This window comes from Cheilinus undulatus, linkage group 11, assembly GCF_018320785.1.
Source record: "Cheilinus undulatus linkage group 11, ASM1832078v1, whole genome shotgun sequence".
NCBI lineage: Eukaryota > Metazoa > Chordata > Actinopteri > Labriformes > Labridae > Cheilinus > Cheilinus undulatus.
The window spans coordinates 36,992,899-37,016,558 of record NC_054875.1 but is presented as its reverse complement, the minus strand read 5'-3'; the positions used below and the strand labels follow the sequence as shown (position 1 = coordinate 37,016,558).

The following is a 23,660-nucleotide window of genomic DNA, read 5'->3' as shown; positions in this document are numbered from 1 at the left end:
GTGGATATGTTTGCCAGTGTCTTCAGAGCCCCTGAATAATGGGCTGTGATGTGCTGTGAAATTTTCCCAGGGGCCGTGGAAATCAAATGTCACACATTGAAGAAATACAGGTCCCTGAAAAAGATCAGAGAAATTCCTATTACTGGTACACAGCCACAGCAATTTCTTGTTATTATTAAAAGTTTACTTGATAAATTATAAATTATTTTACTTGGCAATTTTTTCCACTTCATAGCCAGAATCGATGATTGACCTCTCAGCAGAGACAGGTGCGGTGAGGAGAAATTTCTCTGGGGTATTGTCAAAGGCAGTTCTTGCCTCCTGTAAAATACAGAGGCAGGGTTCAGTCTCAAAACTTTTTATTTTTATGCTTGGCACTTGCAATCTGAAAAATTTTGCCTGTTATTTGGCTAACCACACACTAGAAAACTTTGAGACTGATTTGGTGTCAGACTTAGCCCTCCCAGCAATGACAGGGGAGCATCTTGATACAAGGCTTCTGAATATTTGATCAAATAATCCTCAAGTATGTGGTGTCAAAACTATCACTTATCTGCTCCATATGGCATTGGAGACTCTTCAACCATGTCTAACATGTTGACAGGTCCAACTGCATACAACAGTTGTTATGTACTTTTATAGCTCACAAACATTATTGCTATTACTTCTCTCAGGCAGGATTTAACCTGAACCCTTTTCCTCATTGCTGATTTTAGCTGTAACTACAGTGCCTAGAAAAAGTATTTACCACCTTGGATGTTTTACCTTTTTATTGATTTTATAAAATCAATCAAAGCTGCATCTACTAAATACTGACTTGAAGGGGTTGAATATTTTGCAGTCACTTATTTTGAATTACATATATTTATTTAATTGACTTTACGTTGTAGAAATCTGCTTTCACTTTGACATTAAAGAGTTTAAAACAAAAAATAAATAAATAAATAAGCCAAATTATATTGACCATGATGGATTTATAAAACCAATAAAAATGTAAAATATCCAAGAGGGTGAATACTTTTTATTGGCACTGTATAATACATGCCAGAACAGTCAGACAATGATTTCAATCATCCTATGTCTTCTTCTAAAGTCACATTTGATAAGGCAAGTTTCTGTCAGACCTTGTGTTTGGAGGAGTTGCTACAAAAGGCAGGTGCATGGTTTCACTGCCTGACAGTCTAGCGTGTGCATGCAGAAGATTTTGAATGAAAATCATTTTTGACTGCCCTTATGTGCTCTCCCAATGTTTTTAAAGCCAGTTCAGATATGAAAATCATCTAGTGTGTGGACAGCCTAACACTATAAAGAACTGACCTGGCAAAGTGCCGTGAAGAGTTCCTTGTCCTCCGAATCTGGGAACCTCCAGTCAATGTTAAGTCCGTCAAACAAAAATGATCTCATCATTCTGATCGCAGAATTGATGAAGGCTGTCCGTCCCGCCTGTGTTTGTGCCATTAACTTGAATCTAGAAGGGATTTCAACAGTGATCTTTATGCGCACACTATAATACTTCACATATACAATACAGGCCTTACCTGAATTCCAAAAAAGTTGGGATGTTGTGTTTAATGTGAATACATCAGAATACAGTGGTTAATAAATCCATCTAAACCTATATTCAATTCAATGCAGCACATAAGATATTTAATGTTGAAAATAATAAACTTCTTTGTTGTAGAGGGTTTTCTTTTTAAAATATAACCACATGCTGAACTTAATGCTTACGTTATATGCCAAAAAGTGGGGAAAGTAGCATATTTGTAATTGTGTCTCATCACTTTTTCTTCAAACAAGACTATAAAGCCATGCGTATATCATGCAAATTCCATACAATGCCTGTGACACCTGTGCCTGTGTCACTGGCCAATTAGTTTTCCTGGCTATGATTACACCATGAAAACAGAAGAACACTCAAAGCAACTCAGAGAAGCAGAAGACACCTATGACTGCTCTGAAGGAGTTACAGGCTTCAGCAGCTGAGCTGGGAGAGACTGCATCTACCGCTGCCTGGGTTCTTCACCAGTCAAAGCTTTATGGAAGAGTGGCAAAGAGAAAGCCACTGGTGAAGAAAACTCATACTAAAACTGGACATGAGTTCACCAAAAGGCATGTGGGAGACTCCATGGTCAAGTGGAAGAAAGTTCTTTGGTCTGACGAGACCACGGTGGAGCTTTTTGTCCATCACATGAGACTCTATGTTTTGGGGGACACCAAACACTGCACATCACCACTGTAAAGCACAGCAGTGGCAGCATCACGCTGTGGGGATGCTTCCTGGCAGCCATGTAAAGGTCGAAGGTAAAATGAATGTGGCAATAGAGATGAGAACATTTGTGGTTGTTCAGTCCCAATCCCTGTGCAGCCTTACAGAGCTTGAGCATTTTTTTTTGTAAAGAAGAATGGAGTAAGATTGCAGTGTCCAGATGTTCAAGCCTGACTGAGACCTATCCACACAGACTCGAAGCTGTGATTGCAGCCAAGAGGCATCTACCAAATACTGACTTGAAGGGTGGAAAATATTGAAGCAGTCATTTATTTTACCTCACACATTGTATCTACATTAGATATCTTGTCTTTGTGCTGTATTCAATTCAGTTTCAGTTGAAACAGATTTGCAAATTGCTGTATTCCTTGTTTTTCTAACATCACAGATTTCTTGGAATTGGATTTTGCATATAGCACAGTCAGAACAAGGTGCTAAAAGCACGATACCATATGCTGACTATTATGCAATGAGTTAGCAACCATGCTTTCAAGTAATTATGAAGATTTCATATAATTTTAATGTGCAGTCATTGACCTTTGTTTATTCTACAATACATACAATACATGTTTGATTGTCTTTATGCTACATGGCTTTAGGGATCAACTTGTGTGCATTCAGTTTACATGGATTTATTGCAAAGAGTGTTTTATTACAGAAATATGGATTTTATTTCCTTTTGGCACAAATGCTTAACAGTGCAACTAGAAGCAGGGCAGGTTTATTTATAGGAATTCAAGTACAATAAGTGCATGCACTTATTGTACTTGAAGGTTACTTACTTTTGGTCCTCATTTTTTAAGCCACCAACAGCCAGCAGGGTTTTGAGAAGTGGATTCCTACAGGAACATAACTAATGTGATTTTATGTTGCAAAAAATATACCTTGTATCAAACACTATACCATAGTTGCATTGAATTAACCCTTCATTTCTATAGCATTTATATTCTTAAAACTTACCTCTTTTTGAGTGTGTTGAAGGCGATGCGTTGTCGAACACCATTTTTGGGAACCACCTTATTGTCCTCTATGTCAGCAGAAAAAAAAATGATATAGGTACACTTGGTTGGATCGACAGTGACCTGACCATCTTCTGCTCTGTCCTTAGTCGTCTCGTCATAGAAACACGCTAGCCTAGAGGCAGAAGCTAAGATATGAAAAGAAAATTAATGTCAGTATTTGCTTCAATTTGCTGACCTGAAGATTAAGCTCTTAGTAATAATGTTGAGCACAATGGACTTACGCAAGCTGGCGAGGATCAAACAGAGACCTGCAGAATCAAACACTTGTTTGTATGTGATTTAAAAAAAAAAAAAAACACTTGTGTTCAGTCCAACCATTTTACAAAAGAAAAACAAACACGTATTCTGGAATACTTTTTCTACTAATACGGATAAAGATTTGGGTTTTTCTGCTCCAGGTTACCGACATGAAGCTTTCTGAGCCTCCAGTACACTGGATGTAAAATCAACAGACGATGTCATGGACAATAACATAAATCAAACCAAAACACCCCTGGGTGAGTAGAAGCTAATTCAAGGGGATTTTAAAGGAGTTCTTACCTGCAGTTAGCATTAGCTTCCCCATGTTGTTCCTATTTGAATAAACAGAATAAGAAAAATGAGATTAAAAAGCAGATAAAAGATTTATTTGTGAATATAAATCAGGCCTGAGTTATAGATTTTTTCGATCCCAACAGTGATGTGTGCATGCCCAATAATCACATCACATGACATGCAATGCCAGCCTTGTGACTTGAAGCATATCACGCTGTAGCTTCAGCACAAGTTTCCATTGTTTCCTTGGCAAATCTAAAGTAAAAGTCTGTCTGATTTGAAGAAGAGAACTGAGTACCTGCAGGGCATGTCTCCTGCATATACAGTAAAAGCATTCATGCAACAGGTGACACTGATTCTGTCACAGATACACTTGGGTGAAACTTGAGGCAGACGCTCAATTAGGCCAATTTTACAGATGAGGATGAAATGAATTTGTCATTTTTTAAGCATTTATATAGTGGGAGATGCTGTGACGCTGAGATCCTGCTGAGATCAGCTCAGCAGTGCCTTATTGAAGGCAACAATCACACTGGACTCATTCCTTGTTCCTGGCATTGCTTATAACCGGGGCCGCCCACAGAATGGGCTGGGCCCTCCCCAGATGTGATTTATTGATGATGTCAGTGCATGTGTGCTGGATCAGTAGCATTGGTGCTAGCACCTAGCATCAACCAATATTTACCTCTTTTTGGAGCCAAAAAGGATGTCAAGTTGTTACTGGGTTTGATATTCAAATTATTAATTTGTGCCACTTTTTAACCCCTTTTCACCTACAGTTTCACTCTTTTGTGCCTCCTTTAACCTTTATTGCAACATTTAACCCATTTTTGCTGACTTTTGCCACATTTAAACCCCTTTTATTACTCCATTCTGCCTCTTTTGCATCATTTTTGCACTCCTTAACCCATTTTTGATAGTTTTTGACCCTTTTTGCCTGTTCTAAACCATTTTTGCTTCTTTTAGCCAATATTTTGCCACTCATAAACCCCTTTTCACCACTTTTCAGTGCCACTTTTAACCCATTTAGACCACCATCAACCCACTTTTGCAATTATTTAACAATTTTTCTTTTATGTATTGATTTTGTATTAATTTATTTTCCCACATAGAGAATTCTCGTGGTTCTCCATCCACTCTGAGCCTGCACCAGCCAATGGCAGCACTACTTTGCCTTGCTATCTTCTCCATCCCAAAGCACAACATGCTAATCATCTTCAAGCATCTCATATAAAGTTTGGCAACTTCATGTGGTTTGCTCTTGTTTTGAGACTAAGTGTGGAGACTAGATGCCTTTTACCAACAATTAATGTGGCTTTTCTTTTTTTGTTGTTCTTCAAACCTTTTCAATTGCTAAGCACATCTTGAACTAGTGGTGCACTGGAATGGTTTCACTAATTTTAACACACTAAAGGTGAGGTTCGTCAAAGTGGCCCCATGCAGCCCTCATTAAAAGACAGATGGACATCCCTGTCTAGATGGATAAAACATTCATCCAGTTGAATAAACCAGTGAGGATTTATTGTATTAATAGTGACACTTCAGTATGACTCATTTATGTCATATTTTTTGGATGCGTTATTTTTGTGTAATAAATTAATCTAAATAAATGTTACTCTGACAGCCCTAAGTTTGACTTACCTTTATCAGGATTGGATGAAGATCAAGTTAGAGATCAAATGGGATCTGGAATTAGTGGAGAAGATATGAACTTATTTTAGCAAAGAACTTATTCTTAGTAATCAAAAAAAAATAAATAAATAAAAAAATAAAAAATTACAAAAATAGGCATTGAGAGGAAAGTTACAATAGAGCTATTAAATGGATCAAGTTCAGATAGTTAAAAAGTCATAATGAGTAGTTTCCACCCTAGCATTATTCCAACAAAGGTTCAATGATTACAGTTTTGAACTGAAAGCATAGAAAAAGAACCAGTTTAGCATTTGAGCCAGCTGATTCACTGAACAATGGATGAACTTCATGACTAATAACAGCACTGTGCTTTTAGTAAAGCAGTTGCCCTACAAAGCAGTGTTTAAAAATCCCATTTAAGGTCAACTGATTTGTATGGAAGAGTATTAGGGCCACTGAAAAAAAAAAAATTTGAGACGAATTTTTTTTTTCACTTGTAAGAAAAAAGTCAAAATTCTGAGATTAAAGTCAGAATTCTGAGAAAAAAGTCAGAATTCTGAGTTAAATCTCAGAATTCTGAAAAAAAAAAATTAGACTTTTTTTTCATTTGAAGAATTAAGTCAGAATTCTGACTTTAATCTCATAATTCTGACTTTTTTCTCAGAATTCTGACTTTAATCTCAGAATTCTGACTTTTTTCTCACAAGTGGAAAAAATTTTTTCGTCTCAAAATTTTTTTTTTTCAGTGGCCCCAATACTCTTCCGTAGATTTGACTTACACAAGTTCAACCTTTATTTAATCTTGAGGAATCATTTTCAGTTATGTCAGGAGTATTTAGTAAATCAGTATACATTTAACAGAATAAAACAAAATATGCTAATAACAAAATTGAAAACAGTTTTGTTCAAAGGCAGAATAGTTTGTTAACCTGGTTCCCTAAGGAACAAATGTTTTGTTTGTTGCAAATCTATGATCACTACACTAAAGATATGCTCAAAACAATCTCAATGATAGCTACAGCAAAATGACATGAAAAACATCAAGTTAAAGGCCTACTTTTGAACTGTAACAGGCAAAAACTTTTTCAGCAAAGCTGAAGTACTTGTTAAAGACAGTAATTGTAATGACAAGTGGCAAATCAGCATAGAAACCAGGATATAAATGAAAAATACTCACAGAACTGATGTTGGAAGAGGTGTATACGTCCCTCTGCTGTGACTAACAGATGTCTGAGGGATGACAGTTTTGATACAGGTGTCAGCTCACAGGGCGAGGCATAACCAGAAAGGGACAGGGATAATTAGTGCAATATTGCATCATTCAAAGCATTACATTCTAACTGTGAAACTGTAATGGAAGCAAGTCACGTCATGCCTGGACCTTTTAAATGTTATTTAGCTAGTAGCTTTAAGGGCTCAGCTCACGAGTCCAGGATAGTGAGGGGATCCAGTGAGAGAGTGCTGGGTTTGGGGCTGGCATGAGGCAGGAGTGAGGCACTGGAAAAGAAAGAGGAGAGGCACGGTTAAAATTCAATTCAGACGTTTCACAAGAATATTACTCAAAAATTGATCACAGAAGATAACCAGGAGGAGCTGATGTACCACGGTGAAAGGTTCACACCTGCCCCCGGGGGGGAAGGGCAGCAGCCTCAAAGAAGCACAGTGAAGTTACCCAAAAACACCAGCAAAACGGAACCAGAAATCACCAAAATAAAACCGGAATAAACAAGATCACCACATCTTAGTTTCAAATAAAGTAGAAAACTTATACAAATAGGGTACTTTGAGATTATGGCATGGCTACCCTACGTTGTTAAACTAAAGAAAAAAATAATTACCTTCCATTGTCAGCTACCTTACAGTATTAAACTGGGGTATTTTTTTTTTCCATATTCTAATTTCAAAATGCTTCAAGAAAGTTTAACTAGCATATTACAATCAGAAAAAGTATCAGCATTTTCTTTTCCTCCATTCAGACATAAGAAACTGTGTCACTAATGAAATGGGTTAGAAATTAAAGATACAATAGAGTCTTAAAATGTATGAAATAGGTGATGTTCATGGTTAAACGTTTAAATTCCTTTATCAAATTAGCCAGCACAACGTTTACGATTCGGTTAGACTAATTACCTAAAATGTTTCGCAAACAGTGAAAAGAGGCCACATATCAAAGCACGATATCAATCTGCAAAGAGGAATGACTGCTGGCCAAGCTGGCTGCTAATGTTAGCTGGTGTGATGTGGCCTGATAAACTCTATACAGCAGTGACCCTGTGATGAATTTTGACTGTTTTCTTTGTTTTTCTTCTCTTTAGACGAGTCAAAACGTAATTTAAATGAACTTGTAGTGCATAGGAACATCCCTAGTCTGAAGAGGGTCTTGAAAAAGATCTTAAAATGTATTAAATTTAAAGTCAGATTTTCTGTATAGATTCTGTGTTTAAAAGAAAAAAAGGTAAGTAAGACACAATGAAATGCCATCCTGGATGACCTCGGTTTTAAATACGTGCCCTCTGGAGTGGCCCTCCAGTGAAAAATCCTTATAAGGTAACCTCCAGAGAGCCCTTCCAGTGGACAGAACATGTAAAAGTATCCTCTAGAGGAGAGAGTCCCCACTCCTTGTATCTAAGAGACGTTGAGCCCCCCAAGGACCCGTATGGGAGAGGGAGCGATTTGCTCCAAAGTATGATTTGCTGGCGGATCGCGGTGCAGCCACTGTATGTTGAAATTGCAGGTTACTCACTCAGTTGGCATCATTCATGCTGCACATTCATGGTGTTTACACCACCCAAGGCAAACTCACATCTGTCTGCTTGCATCTTTATGTGGACTTTACATGTAATAAACGTACGCAAACCATTTTACTCATATCTGGTGTGAACAGAGCGTAAGGATGCTTTCCTAGCAAGCCTGGACCTTGGGTGACTTTTCAGGGACTTAAGAAAATTAAATCCATACCAGTATCTCCGACAGTGAGTCTTTTTTTTATCAGTTTTTTTTTAATCCACTTTTTTAAATTTTTTCTGCTGTTAGCGGCTAATGCTATCAAACATTTTGTATCCCACAATGGTTTGCGATGGGCTGTAAAAATGGCTTGCATTTCTGTTATGTCAAATTACCCATCTTTCCACTTAGATCCTGGAGGAGATGGCCTGAACAGCTCATTGTGGAGAGAAAGAGAGACAGAGAGCCTGTGATGTGGCCCGCTGTGTCTCTGCAGACAGGAGCTGCTTTGAATAATAAAACAAATAGAGCAAATACAAAAAAGTGCAAGGATTTTTTTTGGTCAATGAATGATTATTTTCACTGTTTGGTCTCCAAGAGATGGAAGAGCAAGTTTGTACAAAAAGCCTTTGTCATTATAGTTTACTGTGTCACACATAAAAATAATACTGTTTAGCTGTTTGTTTTGTCTTCATAGTCCCATAACCCTTAAAAATTCAAGTGACATTACTGCAGCACTTTACAGTTCACCACAGGGTTCATGTTTTACAAGCTTTTTAGACATAAGTCCAGATGAGACAAAATGATTAGGAAACAGCTGAGGGCTTGAGGGATAATATATTTCTATCTAATTTTGGCAACCTCGGAGCAAAACAGCCTTTGAGCATAGTGGAAATTTTTTCCAAAATTTGCAGCACGATTGGTCAACAAGGAGTGGGCGGTTGTACCTGACTCTAGGCCAGTTAAGAACCACTGCTCTAGGGAGTCCTTTCAGCGGACATAATTTGATAAAGTTTCCTCTAGGGTGGTCTATTAGTGCACAACAAAGCCAAAGCAACTCCTAGGATACCTTTCCAGTTGAATGTTAGGTTTATTTTTATGTACAGGCATAAAAACAGAGGAAATATGTAGGATATGAATCAGGAACATGCGTATTTCCACCTCTAACCAAAATGTGATCGTGATTATGCTAATTACGCCCATATGTGAACTTACTGCGTATTTGAGATATGATATATTCTTACCTATTGATTAAAAGGACCCATGCATCCTCATGCATGTCCATCCACTTGCTATGAAGTAAGGGCAAAGTTGAAATTGTCCAAATGTTCCCCTTTCGTAGTCCGTGACTGCAGAACCTGTAAGCAGCATTTTCGACTGTAAACACTCCATTTACGGCATGCCTGGTTGTAAACATAGACGCAGATTCACACCCCCTGATGATGTTTAGTGGATGAAATTAGCACTTCAAACACTCTGAGTCCATGGGAGAAATCCTGCATGTGCGTTGCTGAAGGGGTTAAAATGGTGCGCTGGCACTATCTGCTGGATCACTATGGAATGGGAAAATTTAGGGCCCTGGTGATTGACTGACTGCATAGAAAAGGTTGCTATATGTTGTTTTGGTGCCATAGACACACAGTCAAAAAACTTGTTTTTAATGGAAGTCTATTGCCCAGATTTTGGGCAAACAAGGATGGATGGAGCTATCTGGCATCAGTAAAGTTCTATGGGCAACACATTTTTTTTAATATGAAGAAAAATAATAACTTTGGCCAAATTTGATGCCTCAATCTATAAAAATGGATAGGACATTTACAGTTGTAAGATAGATTTGTATGAATATATATTTGTTGGAATGTATGTTTATGTGTATATTATGTTCACATAGGATATCTATATGAAAAAATTGATCGTGCATCCAGGTGTTTGTAGTCATTTTTTTCTAAATGGATGTTGATTAATGATTGTGAGATGGGGCTACAATTGGTGTTACATTTTGGTATTGTTTCTATAAAAATAAAAGTTGGATAACGAATTATGTTTTGTTCTTGGTTTTATATTTTTGACACTGTAAAGAAGGGGCAGAACTGGATAAGCTTTTGCTTCATTCTGACTCTTCTCAAATGTGTATTGACATACATGTGTATGTACATTTGTTTTGTTTATTTTGGACTGTTGGTAATATATATGAAATGTTTAATATGCATATGCATACAATTTGTCTTGACCTTGATGATTTTTTTGTTATTTATTTATTTATTTATTTTCTTTTAAAGTCTGAGATAAATAAAAACCAAATCAAAATCAAACATTATGTCTAAATGTATTCTAAATTGGATTACCATCCTTTGATTAAAAAAAGGGGGTGACTGAATTTAGACTGGATTACAAAAAAACCCAGCATTTTTACACCACAATTGATAATTTCACTTAATCTTTGTAACATACTTCACACAAAACTACTGTTGTATACTGCAATTTTTTTTATAACAGTTTTCACAAGTGGATTGTCTAAAAATGTCTTATTAAAGAGTAAAGTTTTAAACTGGACACTAACAAAAACCAATAATGCATCAAAATCAATTTTGTTGCTCATCTTTGACATATCCAGGACTAGCTTGAAAAAAAAAATCCAGCAGCCAAGTGACATTTATTAAAGGCTGATTTTCAGGGTTTTTTTTCATGTCAAAACAACCATGACTTCTTGTCGTCCTGCTGGCATTTATATGGTTGAAATACCCTAAATATCTAAATACTTGGTAGCTTTAGGCAGGACTGAGGCTGATGAAAAGAATCAACCAAAAATTGTGGAGAAAAAATGTTTGTTAGTGCTGTCAAAATAACATGTTATTTCACTAAATTACAATAAAATAGCATTTAATCAATCACATAAAAAGATGAACATGATCATTTATTAATGTGCACATTTCTGTTTTAAAGTGTACTCTCATGTCGATGTTGTTAAACCTGTTAAAAGGGCCCGATGCTCCTAAACACGTTCTGTCACCAACAAGAAGCTTCCTTCGCACGCTCGAGGATTAATGAAAACTGGTTTATGAGGAATAACATCATTACTTTTCACAGTAGCAAAGTACCGCTGAAGAGGTGGAGAGACAAAAACAGGGGCAGACAGCCTGTGAGAGCAGAGGAAGACCTAGAGCCAGTGCGTGTGTTTGAGGATAAGGAGGTTGTCGAGTGTCAGAATAGTTACAGATCAGATACAGTGAGCTGAATTAACTCTTAATGATGTGAAAAGCAGAGTCAAATATGGACAACCGTGTATCATTTAAACATAAATGAACAACTATTTAACAATTTCCAAACAGGATTATACAGTAAAGCTACCTGCAAGGCAGTCCTACTCATATTACCCATACTATATGCAATAAATTAAACACAAAACCTGAAATGAAGGAGATTATTTTTAATTCTTTGACAGCACTAATTGTTGTGTAATTTTTCATTCCATGTTTTTCACACTGGACATGTTTGTCCTCAAATTGGCTTATTTAGGCAGTGCTCAGGAAAAAAAGCAATTCATTCAAATATTTAAGTAACAGTAAAAAATTGAGTAAAGAGTCCTCAGTGGTTTCAGAGTCAAACAGAATTATCTTTTTCTCAGAGAGTTTTTAGGTAGTTTTTCCTCCTGTTTTAAGGCAACATATTCTTGAACTCAAACAGAACAGTTTTCTTGTTTGGAAATAGTTTGTTGTTTGGGTGTAACCTCTCTTAGATGCAGTTTTATTCCCAAATCCTGGCAGGTTTCTTTTTCAACTGGTAAGGGGTGTTAAATACGTGTCACATGCACTGAAAACACATTCTCCCCTCAATGTTTTCATTTGCTTTTAGAGAGAATTACCTGAAGTAACAAAGATGCATTGTTACCTCTTTCATACATGCTGCTGTTTGTCTCAGTTTTTATGGCCAAAACCAGGTGGATGTTGGCAAACTGGTGTTACAACTTTGCACCAGTCAGGCCTTAGAAATATTTCTAGCCCTTTGTGATGATGGCATCAGCTCTTTTGAAACCACCAACAAAGAGGAGATGTGCCAGGAGCTTGTTTTGTGCCAGGAGATTGTTTTTCTTTAGGCAGTCTTTATTTGTACATTCCATTGTTAATACAAGTGTCCACATTGTCTTCGAAAACTTGAGCAAAACACTGAGTCTCAAACTCCTCCCTAAACCCTGAGACCTTATTGACTTAACTGACTACACCTGGAAAGTGATTGAGTGCATGAAGCCGCAAGGGCTTGAAGTGGTAGAAGCAGAAATGGCACAGCCCTTCGTTTTTTTGTTGACAGTCAGCATCTTGCAGAGCTTTAAACAAAGATAAAAACAAGCGTGCCTCACTTAGACCTATTTGCTCAGTGAATGAAGGCTGTTTTATGTCATATACTTACAGGAAAAATACTTTTTTTGAAACGTCCACCCCTTTTTATACCTTCCATGTTTTTGTTTAAAAATGTCGCTCTTTGCACTTCACTTTTATAGATATTACTAGTGGGCATCCCAAGAATCCCTGTCATATGTCACAATACAATTAACTATGGGTAATTCCCTCAAGCTAAGTCTGCAGATATGGTCACCCATGGAAAAGGTCCATGAAGGGCTTAAGAAGTCAGCAAGAGATCCCTTACAAACTTTATGATTTGTTCGTAACAGGAACATAACATAACAGGCAGTGGAACAGCCCTAAGCCCTCATGGACTTAGCGGGAAGTCAGTGAGTGTATTAGTGTGGACAATGGGATTGAGCCTGTGTGACGTAAGGCACTAACATGACACTTCAGACATCTGGACAACTTTCATAAGCGTTTCAAAAAAGGGCAGAGCCTTTGAAAGAAAACTCGGAGTGTGATTGGATGATTGTTCTGTCTGTCACATCTTTACGAGCCAATCAGAGCAACAAAACATGTGACGTAGCTGACTCCAATCAAAGTGTAGAAATATCTCAGCAACAATCAAGATAAATCTCAGCTAGATTTCTAATGTTTTAGCAAAAAGACTGAAGCTAATGTGATATTTCAGGTTTTTTTTTTAATATATATATAAATTAATAAATTCGCAAAATTCATTTTTTTTCCTTATTGGGTACAACATTAATGATTTTTTTCCCCAACTCTAGCATCAGCTGCTACATAAGGAAAAAGTAAAGGGGATCTGACTACTTTCTGAATGCTCTGTAGCTATCTGTGGGGTTATGAGACATGCAGTAATGTGAAAAATCATCTGTAAGAATGGATCTATACTAAGAATTTTCGATGACTTTCCAGCAGTTCTTGATGAAAACTTGAGTGTAAAAGAGAAGAAAGTCAATAATAACAAAAATGGGCATAAGGCCATAACAAACTGCTGCACATGGAAGGAATTCAAATCTCCCCTCTCCCAGTTTGGTAACACTGTCAGTCTCTGTTTCTGTGGTTGTGGTCTGATAGTTTCTTGGTGTACTCAATAGAAAGAATGATGAATGTTTGATAAAATGCATCATCCATACCTGTACATGGGAGCCTGGACTTTCTAGACTCATTTAAACTCATATATAACTACAAATACTGATTATTAGTGATCTCTTTTTCTTCCCATAAGAGTATTATTAGCTTGGCCTAAGGTGATCTGGTTGCCACCAAATGTCCCAGGTGTCATACCTGTCTTACATTTACACAATAACCTGATCAACATGAAACAATGTAACCTGTCAACCCCACCCTCTTTGTTCCTGTTCTTGTCACACCCTGTCAGACCCCTTTAAATCTGCTCTCAGACATCCATCAGTCACCCACCAGTCCCAGAGAAGACGAGTTTCTTCTTCTTCTTACAGCATCATCTTTGTAAGTATTTCTTTTACTCAGATTGACTGAGACATATTTCACAGATTTCTAAGATAATTCATTATGAAGTTGTTTTGTATACACGCAGATGCACTTTCATAACTTACCTAAACGTCATGCACTGTACGATTGGAAAAGAGAAATGCGCTTTCTTTTATGTATTTGATGATAGAGCTGGTTTCTCTTCTACTTTCAGTCTGTGCAACATTTTAGAGTTGTATGTGTGTTTGTCTCTATTTTAACCCATTCACTGTCAAATGTTAGGTGCAAAGTGGCACTGGCAGACACACCTGATTAAACTGGCCTTCTTTACAATAATGATACTTAAGGAAACATCATTCTCAGATTATTTCCTTAAACTAGAACTTAAATGCCACAAAACTTCAATTCAATGAACCTCATTCACCAATATATTTAGATTTTTCTAGAATTTCTTCTTCAGAAAGTTTCTATGTCAAACTTAACTGTATAAGCAATTACATACTAGACTATAAGTATAACAAATACTTAAATAAATGGATGTAGCACAATTTCATTGTGTATTTATTGGCAGTAGTGGATATTAAGTTCATGCTACAAACAAAGAAATGATCAGCTACAGTATAACTCATTCAGATAACACTGTCTGTAAAAAGGACATGCATCACACACTGTAATAAGAAAATGACGCATTCAGATTAATGAAACCATAGTTGCATAAAACGGGGTAGCCACTGATTCAGTTATTTTTAATGAATATGATTTGATGTCAAACTGCATTTAGTCTAAAAACAGAAAAATCATTTACACCAGAGGTGTCAATATACCCACAAGATCATAGAGTGTTTTTACTAGAACTGGACCACTGATATCAGGTCTGCAGATTTTCTCCAGTGTTTCAAATATCCTTGTTAAGTCTTAGAATTTTGAAAAAGCAAAGAGTATAAATAATTAGATTAAAAGACAGAAATGTGGTCAAAGAAATTAATTTGTGTTTTCACTGATGTTGTCAGTTTTGTATCTCACATTTATGACATAAACTCAGGATTTTGAGTTTTTATTTGAAATTACGACCTTATAACAAATGTATAATTTCAACTTTTTAATCTCATATTTTGACCTTTTTTCGATGCAGTTTTAAATCTTATGTCATATTTTACCTTCAAAACTTGTAATTTCATCTTTTTATCTGATATTTTGATTTTCGAAACTCATTTCAAAATATATTTCATATTCCTTATATTTATATAAAGAATATATTAATTTATATATAATTATTATACATATTAATATTTATATTTATATGATAATTATTATATTTATTATTATATATCTATATATATAATCATATTTATATATAATTATATATATTTATTTATATATATTTATATATTCTATATATTTCATATTCTCACTTTTAAATGCATGATTTAAAGTATCTCATATTTTTTACCTTTAAAACTCATGATTTAGAATTATATTTCATATTTGGACTTTTTTAATGTGTGATTTTTAATATTATCTCATTTTTGGCCCTTTAAACTCATGATTTCTTTTAGCATGTCATATATTGACCACATTGTGTCAGCCAGCCTAACCAGGTTAGCTAATACCAACGATCATCTTGGCCACACCCAAGTGAGTTTGGGATTACACAAAGTCTGTTCACTAACGAAGAAGGGACTTCTTCTCCGTGATCTCATCACAGATTGTAAGTTTGACTTTTTATGTTTCATTGAAACTTGGCTAACCTTGCAAAGCAGATGGATACACTTGTTTCTGTGTTTCTCACTGGCAAGTCCATCTTGCAAAGCTCCCGTCTGAACTGTCTATGCCCGGTTACAAGGTGACAGGACCAATCAACATTGAGGGGAAGTACTTTAGGCTGCGATGAAGTGGTGACGTAAGCAAGCAGCAACAAGAAGAGGGTGCAATTATGGTGGAGGACATTAGCATGGATGCTGCTAAAGCGCCAGTTTTATCAGAACTCATTTCCTCATTGAAAGAAGAACAAGGAACAGCTTTCTTTTCAAAACTCATTGTAACTCATTGTATACAAAAAATGTACACCAATCACATTCTTCAAAATAAGAATGCTCTCTCCACAGCTAAACACACCCACTACTCTGATTTATTCAGCTTAATTGCAGGGAACTCAAGGACACTATTCTCACTGACAAATAATTTATCCTGCCCCCTCGATGCTCTGGCTCCATGTACTCCATCCTGGAGCAGATTTTACTGCCTCATTTTTCATGATCTTAAAGCTAAATTTTATAAACTTAGAGATGTTTTAATCAACTGACGTTTGATTTGGGGTTCATAACACAGTGACCTGTCATACAACAAGCCTAAATACAGATTTATTTTCACTTTACAGGGTCTTTAAGTCCTTCAACACCTGTCAGATATAATTCGCTTTGGATGAAAGCATCTGCTAAGTGACATTGCAACATTGTAAATTGATAAAAATGCAGTAAAATATCACTCAAAAAAGATTTTACGATGTTAGTTCCTAACCTTTACTGAAGATGTATAATTGTGGACAAGCCTGGCGCAGGCAAATGTGCTGCTCAAGGCCTGAGGCAATTTTGCAGCTATGTATAGCAACAAGAAACAACACAGCAATTCTGGAACCAGTTTTATCACGTGCAATTTGTGAGCCTTGTGTGTTACTGATAGCAACAGTTACACTGCAGTGTTAATTTTGGCAGCCCATTTTAGATTTAGTTGTAGTTTTAGTCTTAAGACAAAAATTGTTTTAGTTTCAGTCACATTTTAGTCCTCTACATCCTTCATAGTTTTAGTCGACAAAAAGTCCTTATGTTTAGTATTTACTTTCAGTTACATCACATTTTCTCTCGTAAAAATTAGCCAAATTTTAAAAAATCAAACACTCCTTTTATACAATCAATTGCCTTCATGTAGTAATCTAAAATAAACAAATGAAAATATTAACAAATATTGGATATCAGATATTTGTGATGAGAATCTTTGATTTTTTTTGTAATGGTACTCTTATTAATGCAACTTAATTATCAAACTCTTTGTTGATAATATTAATAATTGGTAATATCGGTAATATTAATAGGAATATTGGTGCATTCGGGGTGGAAAAATCAGGCAACGTGTTTTTAACTGAACTCATGCTTTGTTTCTATTTTATATTACTAATTAAAAAAACATTTCTCCCCTCCTGGCCTGAAAATAGACCGGCCAATCAGGAATTCTCCTGGTTTTTCAGATTAGCCTATGCCAGCACTTAAATGTGCGCAAAATCTCTCCAGTGTTTTTAGATGTGATTAGCTAAGAACAATGTGAATGTGGTAAATGTCATTCTCCTCTTACAAACTGTGTGAGTTTTTGAAGCACATTCCTTCTTAAGAACAGTTGGTGAATGAGGCCCAGTGACCTCTACATTCAGTGGCACATTGGTCACAGTGCTAGAGGTGAAGCTTTGTGCTTTGACACGTCTCGTGATGATGTGTGATGCATCATGGTGTGCTGAATTTGTGCAACAGTTGTCAAAATTTGCATCATAATACAGAAAACTGTCAATCTACAAAGATATAAAAATACTGCACGTGCATTAATTCAAAACATTAGTTCTACAACTTCTTTATATAAATGAGGATTTATATAAATTTTACATTTATATTTCAACTAAATATTTCTTTTTTTCTGTTTCTGTTTATCCTCATAGTGACAACATGTGGAAGCCAACTCTCACTGCAAGTAAGGCAGCGTTCAAGTTTATACATCCCTCTAAAAGGCTGATTAAGATTATTTCAAATATTATTTTCTCATTCCACTCATTGTTCACTTGTTTGCCCTTTAAAGGTCTCTGTTTGATCCTTGCCAGCTTGGGTAAGTTATAAATCAGAATCAGTGGTCTTACAAGCAGCTCTTTCTTGTCTGTCAGTGGTGGTATATTGTTTAAAGTGATGGCTTCAAAATTAAAACAGTTACATTTTTTTGTCTTGGTTGTCCAGGCTGGTGTGCAGGAACTCAGAACTCAGTGGGAAAGCACCAAAATTGGGTTTTTAGGTCTACAAGATCAATACACATTCCATTCAAGGCATTTAAATGTTTAATATTATCTGGTACTCCTGCACTCTTGGATGATGGTTGCAAAATGCAACTAGGGAAGCACAGATACCAAAACCAGTATCTGGTGTTAGTGCTGATAGCACGCCTAAGTGCTCCTACTCATAAAACATAGCAGATACTGAACTTTGTATATGAGTATGTAGCCAAAGTTGGAGCCATGTGTGCAGTTTGGTGTTATTTTAACATAAATTAGGATGAAAAAAGAAGAGCAGACTACATTTCATGCACTGATAAACTGGATATGAATGTTTTGTTTTATTAAATGAAAACTGTAAAGAGAAAGGATGAGGAACATCAATAAAATTAAAACAAACTTAAATAATTTTAAGATCAGTTATGGTATTATACAGTACTCACATGTGTGCTCTGTATTGGTGAGTAAATGTAAGTACTCCCACTTGGTCTCAAAAAATGTGGTATTGGTGCATACTTACATACTACCTAATCAATAGGCTTTAACACCTCACCTTTATATTAATTTGTCACCTAGCTCACCTTTAACTAAAGAATACCTAGACAAAATTTTCAAAAGGTGAGTGATATTATATAGGCATCTTTTTGCAATGTACTACGTAGAGCAGAAACACAAAAAAATAAACATGAATATTATGACAAACAACAATGAATTGGCTGGATTTTATATATATATAAAAAAAAAAGCCAAAAAAAACAAATCGGTTCTGAAAAAGGTGAATGACACAAGAAATATTTCAGAGTCAGTGTGCAATTATGAATAATTAAACTTAAAAACTGTATTCCTTTTTTATTCAATCAAAACATTTTCATACAAAAAACAGAGTCTGTGCAAAGCCTTTGAATGTGTAGTTGTATTCTGCATTGGTTTAAATGCATTATCATTAGCGTATAATAATACCATATCTATGATTGTATTTATAAGGCTTTTAACACAATGACTTGTTCCCTTTCTTTCAGATTTGTCGGGTCTTATACCAGCTGTAGCAGCACGTTGTCTGAATGACCCTGCTTGTTCTGCAAACCGTCACTTCTGCAATGGAAAAAGCAATGGGAATTATGTCAACTCCATTAACCCAAAATGTTTTTACGGCTGCTTTAAAGGAAAAACCTTCTTCCAACATTGCCAACAAGGTTTTGTTTTTGTAGAACACTTGAATCACTGTGATCATCCCACTCCAACACCCACTACGACGACAACCACTCCAGCACCCACTACCACAACAACCACGACTCCAACACCCACTACCATGACAACTACAACCACTCCAGCACCCACTACCACAACAACCACGACTACTCTGAACAACCCTACTCTTCCTGGAAACTCTGACTTCTGTGATGGAAGGGAACCTGGGCCTTATCCTAACCCCATGGGCCCAGAGTATTTTTACTACTGCAGTGACGGACAAACCATAGTCCAGAAATGCTTGGCGGGTCTTATTTTTAGAGAGGACTCCAGAAGCTGTTCTTTCCCCAATAATTAAACCACAACCACGCCAACATCCACTATCCTAACTCCAACAACCACAACCACTCTAAACAACCTACCTTCTTCTAGAAACCCTCCTGTAATAGAAAGAACGATGGGATGATGATTGATGATTGTACTTTATTTAGGTGTCATGCACAAAAAAGTGCCCAACCCCTCATGGGTTTATAAGACACCCAAAAAATACAATTGCAGTGTTTTACAAAATAAAATAAAATAAATCATAACAATTACGAAGTTGCATGATCTTTTCTCAGCTCAGTAGAAAACAATAAACTCTGCCTTTTCTCCCAAGCTTTGCAGATTAAAATCTGCTATGGCAAAAGCACCTTTTATGAAACAGAACTCAAGTTTTTCATAATCATCAAGCCAGAAAAAGTCTGCATTAATCAAGGACATTTTCCTGAAAAGTAAATCCCTTAAGTCATCATAAATTGGACAGTAAAACAGAAAATGAATCTCGTTCTCAGTTCCCTGAAGTTACACAATAAACACACTCTGTCTTCCTCTGGAATGGCATTAAACCTACCAGTCTCTATGGCCAGGGGTAAAGTTCCTGAGTGCAACTGTGCACATAATGATCTCTGTCTTCTAGTGAGGTTATATTTCACATAAAACTCTACATCATAGCTATTCTTCATAAGACAATACATCTGTAGTTTTGGTTTAAACCATATATCCACAGACCATTTCTGTCTATACTCAGAAAACATAGAACTCTTAATGTCCTGGATGTCACATATTAACTTATTTTGGGAAATGAATGACATGTTATTTGCTTTAAAGACAATTTTCAGTTCTTTGGCCCAGGGATGACAATTAGAAACATCCCAACTAAAAATATTTTTAGTGAGTCTCTGATCAGACATTCTTACAAGCCTATTCCAAAGCCGCAGCATTTCACATTTGTGTCTGATGTTTGGAGGCTCCCATCCCATGTCTCCACTCATAGCCAGGACTGATGTGAATTTGTGAACTCCCAAGAAAGCCCTGATCACTTTGTAATGTATCGAGTTAGAGCTCTGGTGCTCCTGGGACCCCCAAACACCAGAGGCATAGTCACTGGGTATACACATGAATTATAAAGCTGTGTCTAAGTTTGAAATCCAAGATTACCACAATGTTTAGCTTTGTTTAATACTGATCCTAAAGCTCTACCTGCTGACTGAGAGAGAACACTCACTGCTTCTTTAAATGTCATGTGTTCATCTAATGTCAAACCAAGATATTTATAATGATCATTATATGACAGCACCAATGAACCTAAATTAAAAACAGCAGAGCTTCTTTTAGCAGGTTTTTTCCTAAAACGCACTACTTGTGTTTTGTCTTGGTTTACCACCAGTCTCCACTTCAAGCACCATTCTGCAACAATGTTCAGCATTATCTGTAAGTCTTCTTCATGTTCAGCTAGTAAAACCACGTCATCCGCATATAATAATATTCCAACATTCTGATCCTCAATTTTAACTCCAATGTCAGAGGCTTTAATCTGTGAGGCTAGGTCATTTATGCAAATAGAAAACAGTGTTGGGGACAAAATATCTCCTTGTTTAACACCATACTGTTGCCGAAACCATCCTGTTGTATATTCATTGACCTGAACACAGGCAACAGGTGCTTGATATAGTGACTTAATGGCTGAGTAAAACTTCCCATTTACACCAACATTTAACAACTTATATTGCAGAAGATCCCTATTTATCCAATCAAATGCCTTCTTGAAATCAACAAAACAAACAAAGGTTGATCTGCTCTCTTTAATTCTAGCTCGAATAATTGAAGTGACTTTATAGATATGATCAATACATGCCCTTCCTTTTCTAAAACCATCTTGCTCATCCACCAGAATACCTGTTCTCTCTAGATGGTCAACCAGCTTGCAGTTTAACAGTGAAGAATAAAATTTATACACAAAGCTAATAAGACTAATACCCCTGTAGTTGAGGGGAATCCTGGGGTCATTTTTCAAAGATTTTGGGATGGGTTTAATGATAGTCTTATGCCACTGTGTTGGAATAATGTTATTACCGAAACAAAACTGAAATAAATTGTGTAATATGCTGAACAGCCTTGGTGACTTCAGTACCTCATATGAAATCTCATCAAATCCAGTAGCCTTCTTCAGTTTACATTTTTCTACAACACTTTTTACCTCATCTGTTGAAAATTTAGCGTTCAAGAGCCTATTGCTATTGTTTATATCAGATAACATTTCAAATTCCTTTCTGTTTTTCAGAGAAATAATTTCATTCAGCCTCCTATCAAATTTGGTTTGTGCATTCCTATATTCTTTTCTCAGTCTCTCCTTCATATGGTTATCCTTACTTCTAGGAAAACTTCTCTCTGCTATTGTCAGATTGTCCCAAAGTGTCTGCAGTTCTTTGTTCCAAGATAGTTTTGAGGGTTTTCTAAATTCTTTAATACGATTCTTCTTCCCTTTCCCACTTTTACTTAGTTCTGTGTGAATACTGCTACAGAATCTTTCATACCAATTATCCATATCCTGTTGGTTATTTTTTGTGCATACTAACTGCTCAGTAAGGTCCATCAGTAAATTATCACATTGACTAGATAAGAAAAAGAATCAGGAAGTTGCCTCAGTACTCTAATTTTTCTTGCTTGCCTATATGATAAATGTGGATTTTCTTTTGCAAAGATCGGCTTTACCTGGATTTTAAGCATCAATAAAGAATGGTCAGGTAACCTACATCTGTCACCCAATAAACCAAATCCACCGTCTAGCCTCTCTAATAGCTCATTAGGAGAGAAAACAGAAAATGCAACACAGTTTTCTAAGCTTTCATGTGGGGTGATAATATAATCTACTACAGTTTTACCTTTAACTGAGACAGAGGTGAAATTATCTTTACCCAAGGGTATTCTTCCATTAACTAAACAGCATTTTGAATCCCTCAAGAACTCAATAAGGATTTCCCCATACCTATTGATAATACTGTCTAAATTATGTCTGTCAGGAATGCAGTCCACATCATTTACACAATCATCAAGATTACCCATACAATTATTTAAATCCCCACATATGTACACTGCATCATCCTCAGAAAACTAAACACCTGGCCCGTTAAATGACCAAAAAAAGATTGAGAGCCAATTGTTCTTGTTGATCCCTCTGGAGGTAGGTAACAAGTAAAAATAAAAAAGCAATTACCAGACAGCTTATTCTGAAATTGTAACGCAACGCAAGTATTCCTTCCACTGATTTGTCTTTAACCAGAACATCATAGGAATCAAACAATTTATTCTTAACTAAAAAACCAACTCCTCCTGATCCTTTAACTGCTCTCTTATGCATTGCTCTATTGTGTCCATACCAGGTATAAGCCTGAAAATTAATAGTTTATTTTCCTTTTAAATGTGTCTCATTTAATGAGATCACGTCAGGATTATGGTCCATTAATATTCTTTTTCTAAGCTCACAGTTCCAAGCTGTCCAGCCATTCACATTCCAGTGGACTGATGTAATATTGTCAGAGTTTATGGGTTGGGCAGTTACCTATCATGTTTCCAGATTGTCTCTTGTTATCCTTCTGTTCCTCGTGCTGATCCTGTTTGCTTATCCTGGTTGGTCACGCCTCAGCAGTCTCCCACTACCTGAAAGGAAATATTCCTTTCCAGAAGGGATTTCATTGAGGAGAGTTTTAAAGTTCATGCTGATGAGCCTCTCCATATGTGACTTTGCAGAGTGGATGTAAACATGACTAAATCTCTCGTTATCTCTCAAAGTCTGTTTACGACGGAGCACGGCCACTTTATCCGGATGAATCTGGAATTCCACTTTGATTACACCTGGCCCAACTCTGTTGAATTTCTCTTACTTTGCTCTCCAACTCTGCCTTTAGATCCTCCCTGTTGTCCGCGGTAAGTCTCTCCGGACGTTCCACTTTACAGTCCAAAAGTCTTTCAATGGATGAGTGTATCTCACCAATTTGTGATTGTAGTGAGAGACTTTGTGATTTCAGCGTCTTGAACTCCTTGCGGTGCAACCTGAGTTCCGCCAGGATGGCGTTCATGTCGCCGTCCTCATCTTCTTTCTTCTCTTTTTGTTGCGTAGTGCAGTCTCCTCTATCCGTCAT

The 23,660-nt window shown here is 36.4% G+C and overlaps 1 protein-coding gene across 1 annotated transcript; it reads right to left on the bottom strand.

Annotated features, from left to right (window-relative positions):
* LOC121517338 (chitinase-3-like protein 2) lies at window positions 1-23,660 on the bottom strand. Its single transcript, XM_041799041.1, has 8 exons — window positions 23,403-23,660; window positions 6,880-6,951; window positions 3,829-3,860; window positions 3,227-3,400; window positions 3,049-3,105; window positions 1,318-1,468; window positions 212-321; window positions 1-114 (listed from the first exon to the last, which is right to left on the bottom strand). The coding sequence occupies exons 1-8, from the start codon at window positions 23,658-23,660 to the stop codon at window positions 90-92; spliced, it is 879 nt and encodes a 292-aa protein (XP_041654975.1). The 3' UTR covers window positions 1-89.

Bases quoted from the DNA above. Each gene is read 5' to 3' on its own strand.
- LOC121517338 (XM_041799041.1), bottom strand. From the start codon at position 23,660: ATGACGGATAGAGGAGACTGCACTACGCAACAAAAAGAGAAGAAAGAA. The intron at 6,952-23,402 runs GTAAGAGAAATT...TTTCTTTTCCAG, and splicing joins AGGCAGAGTTGGAGAGCAAA to TGCCTCACTCCTGCCTCATG. The intron at 3,106-3,226 runs GTAAGTTTTAAG...ATGTTCCTGTAG, and splicing joins TTCAACACACTCAAAAAGAG to GAATCCACTTCTCAAAACCC.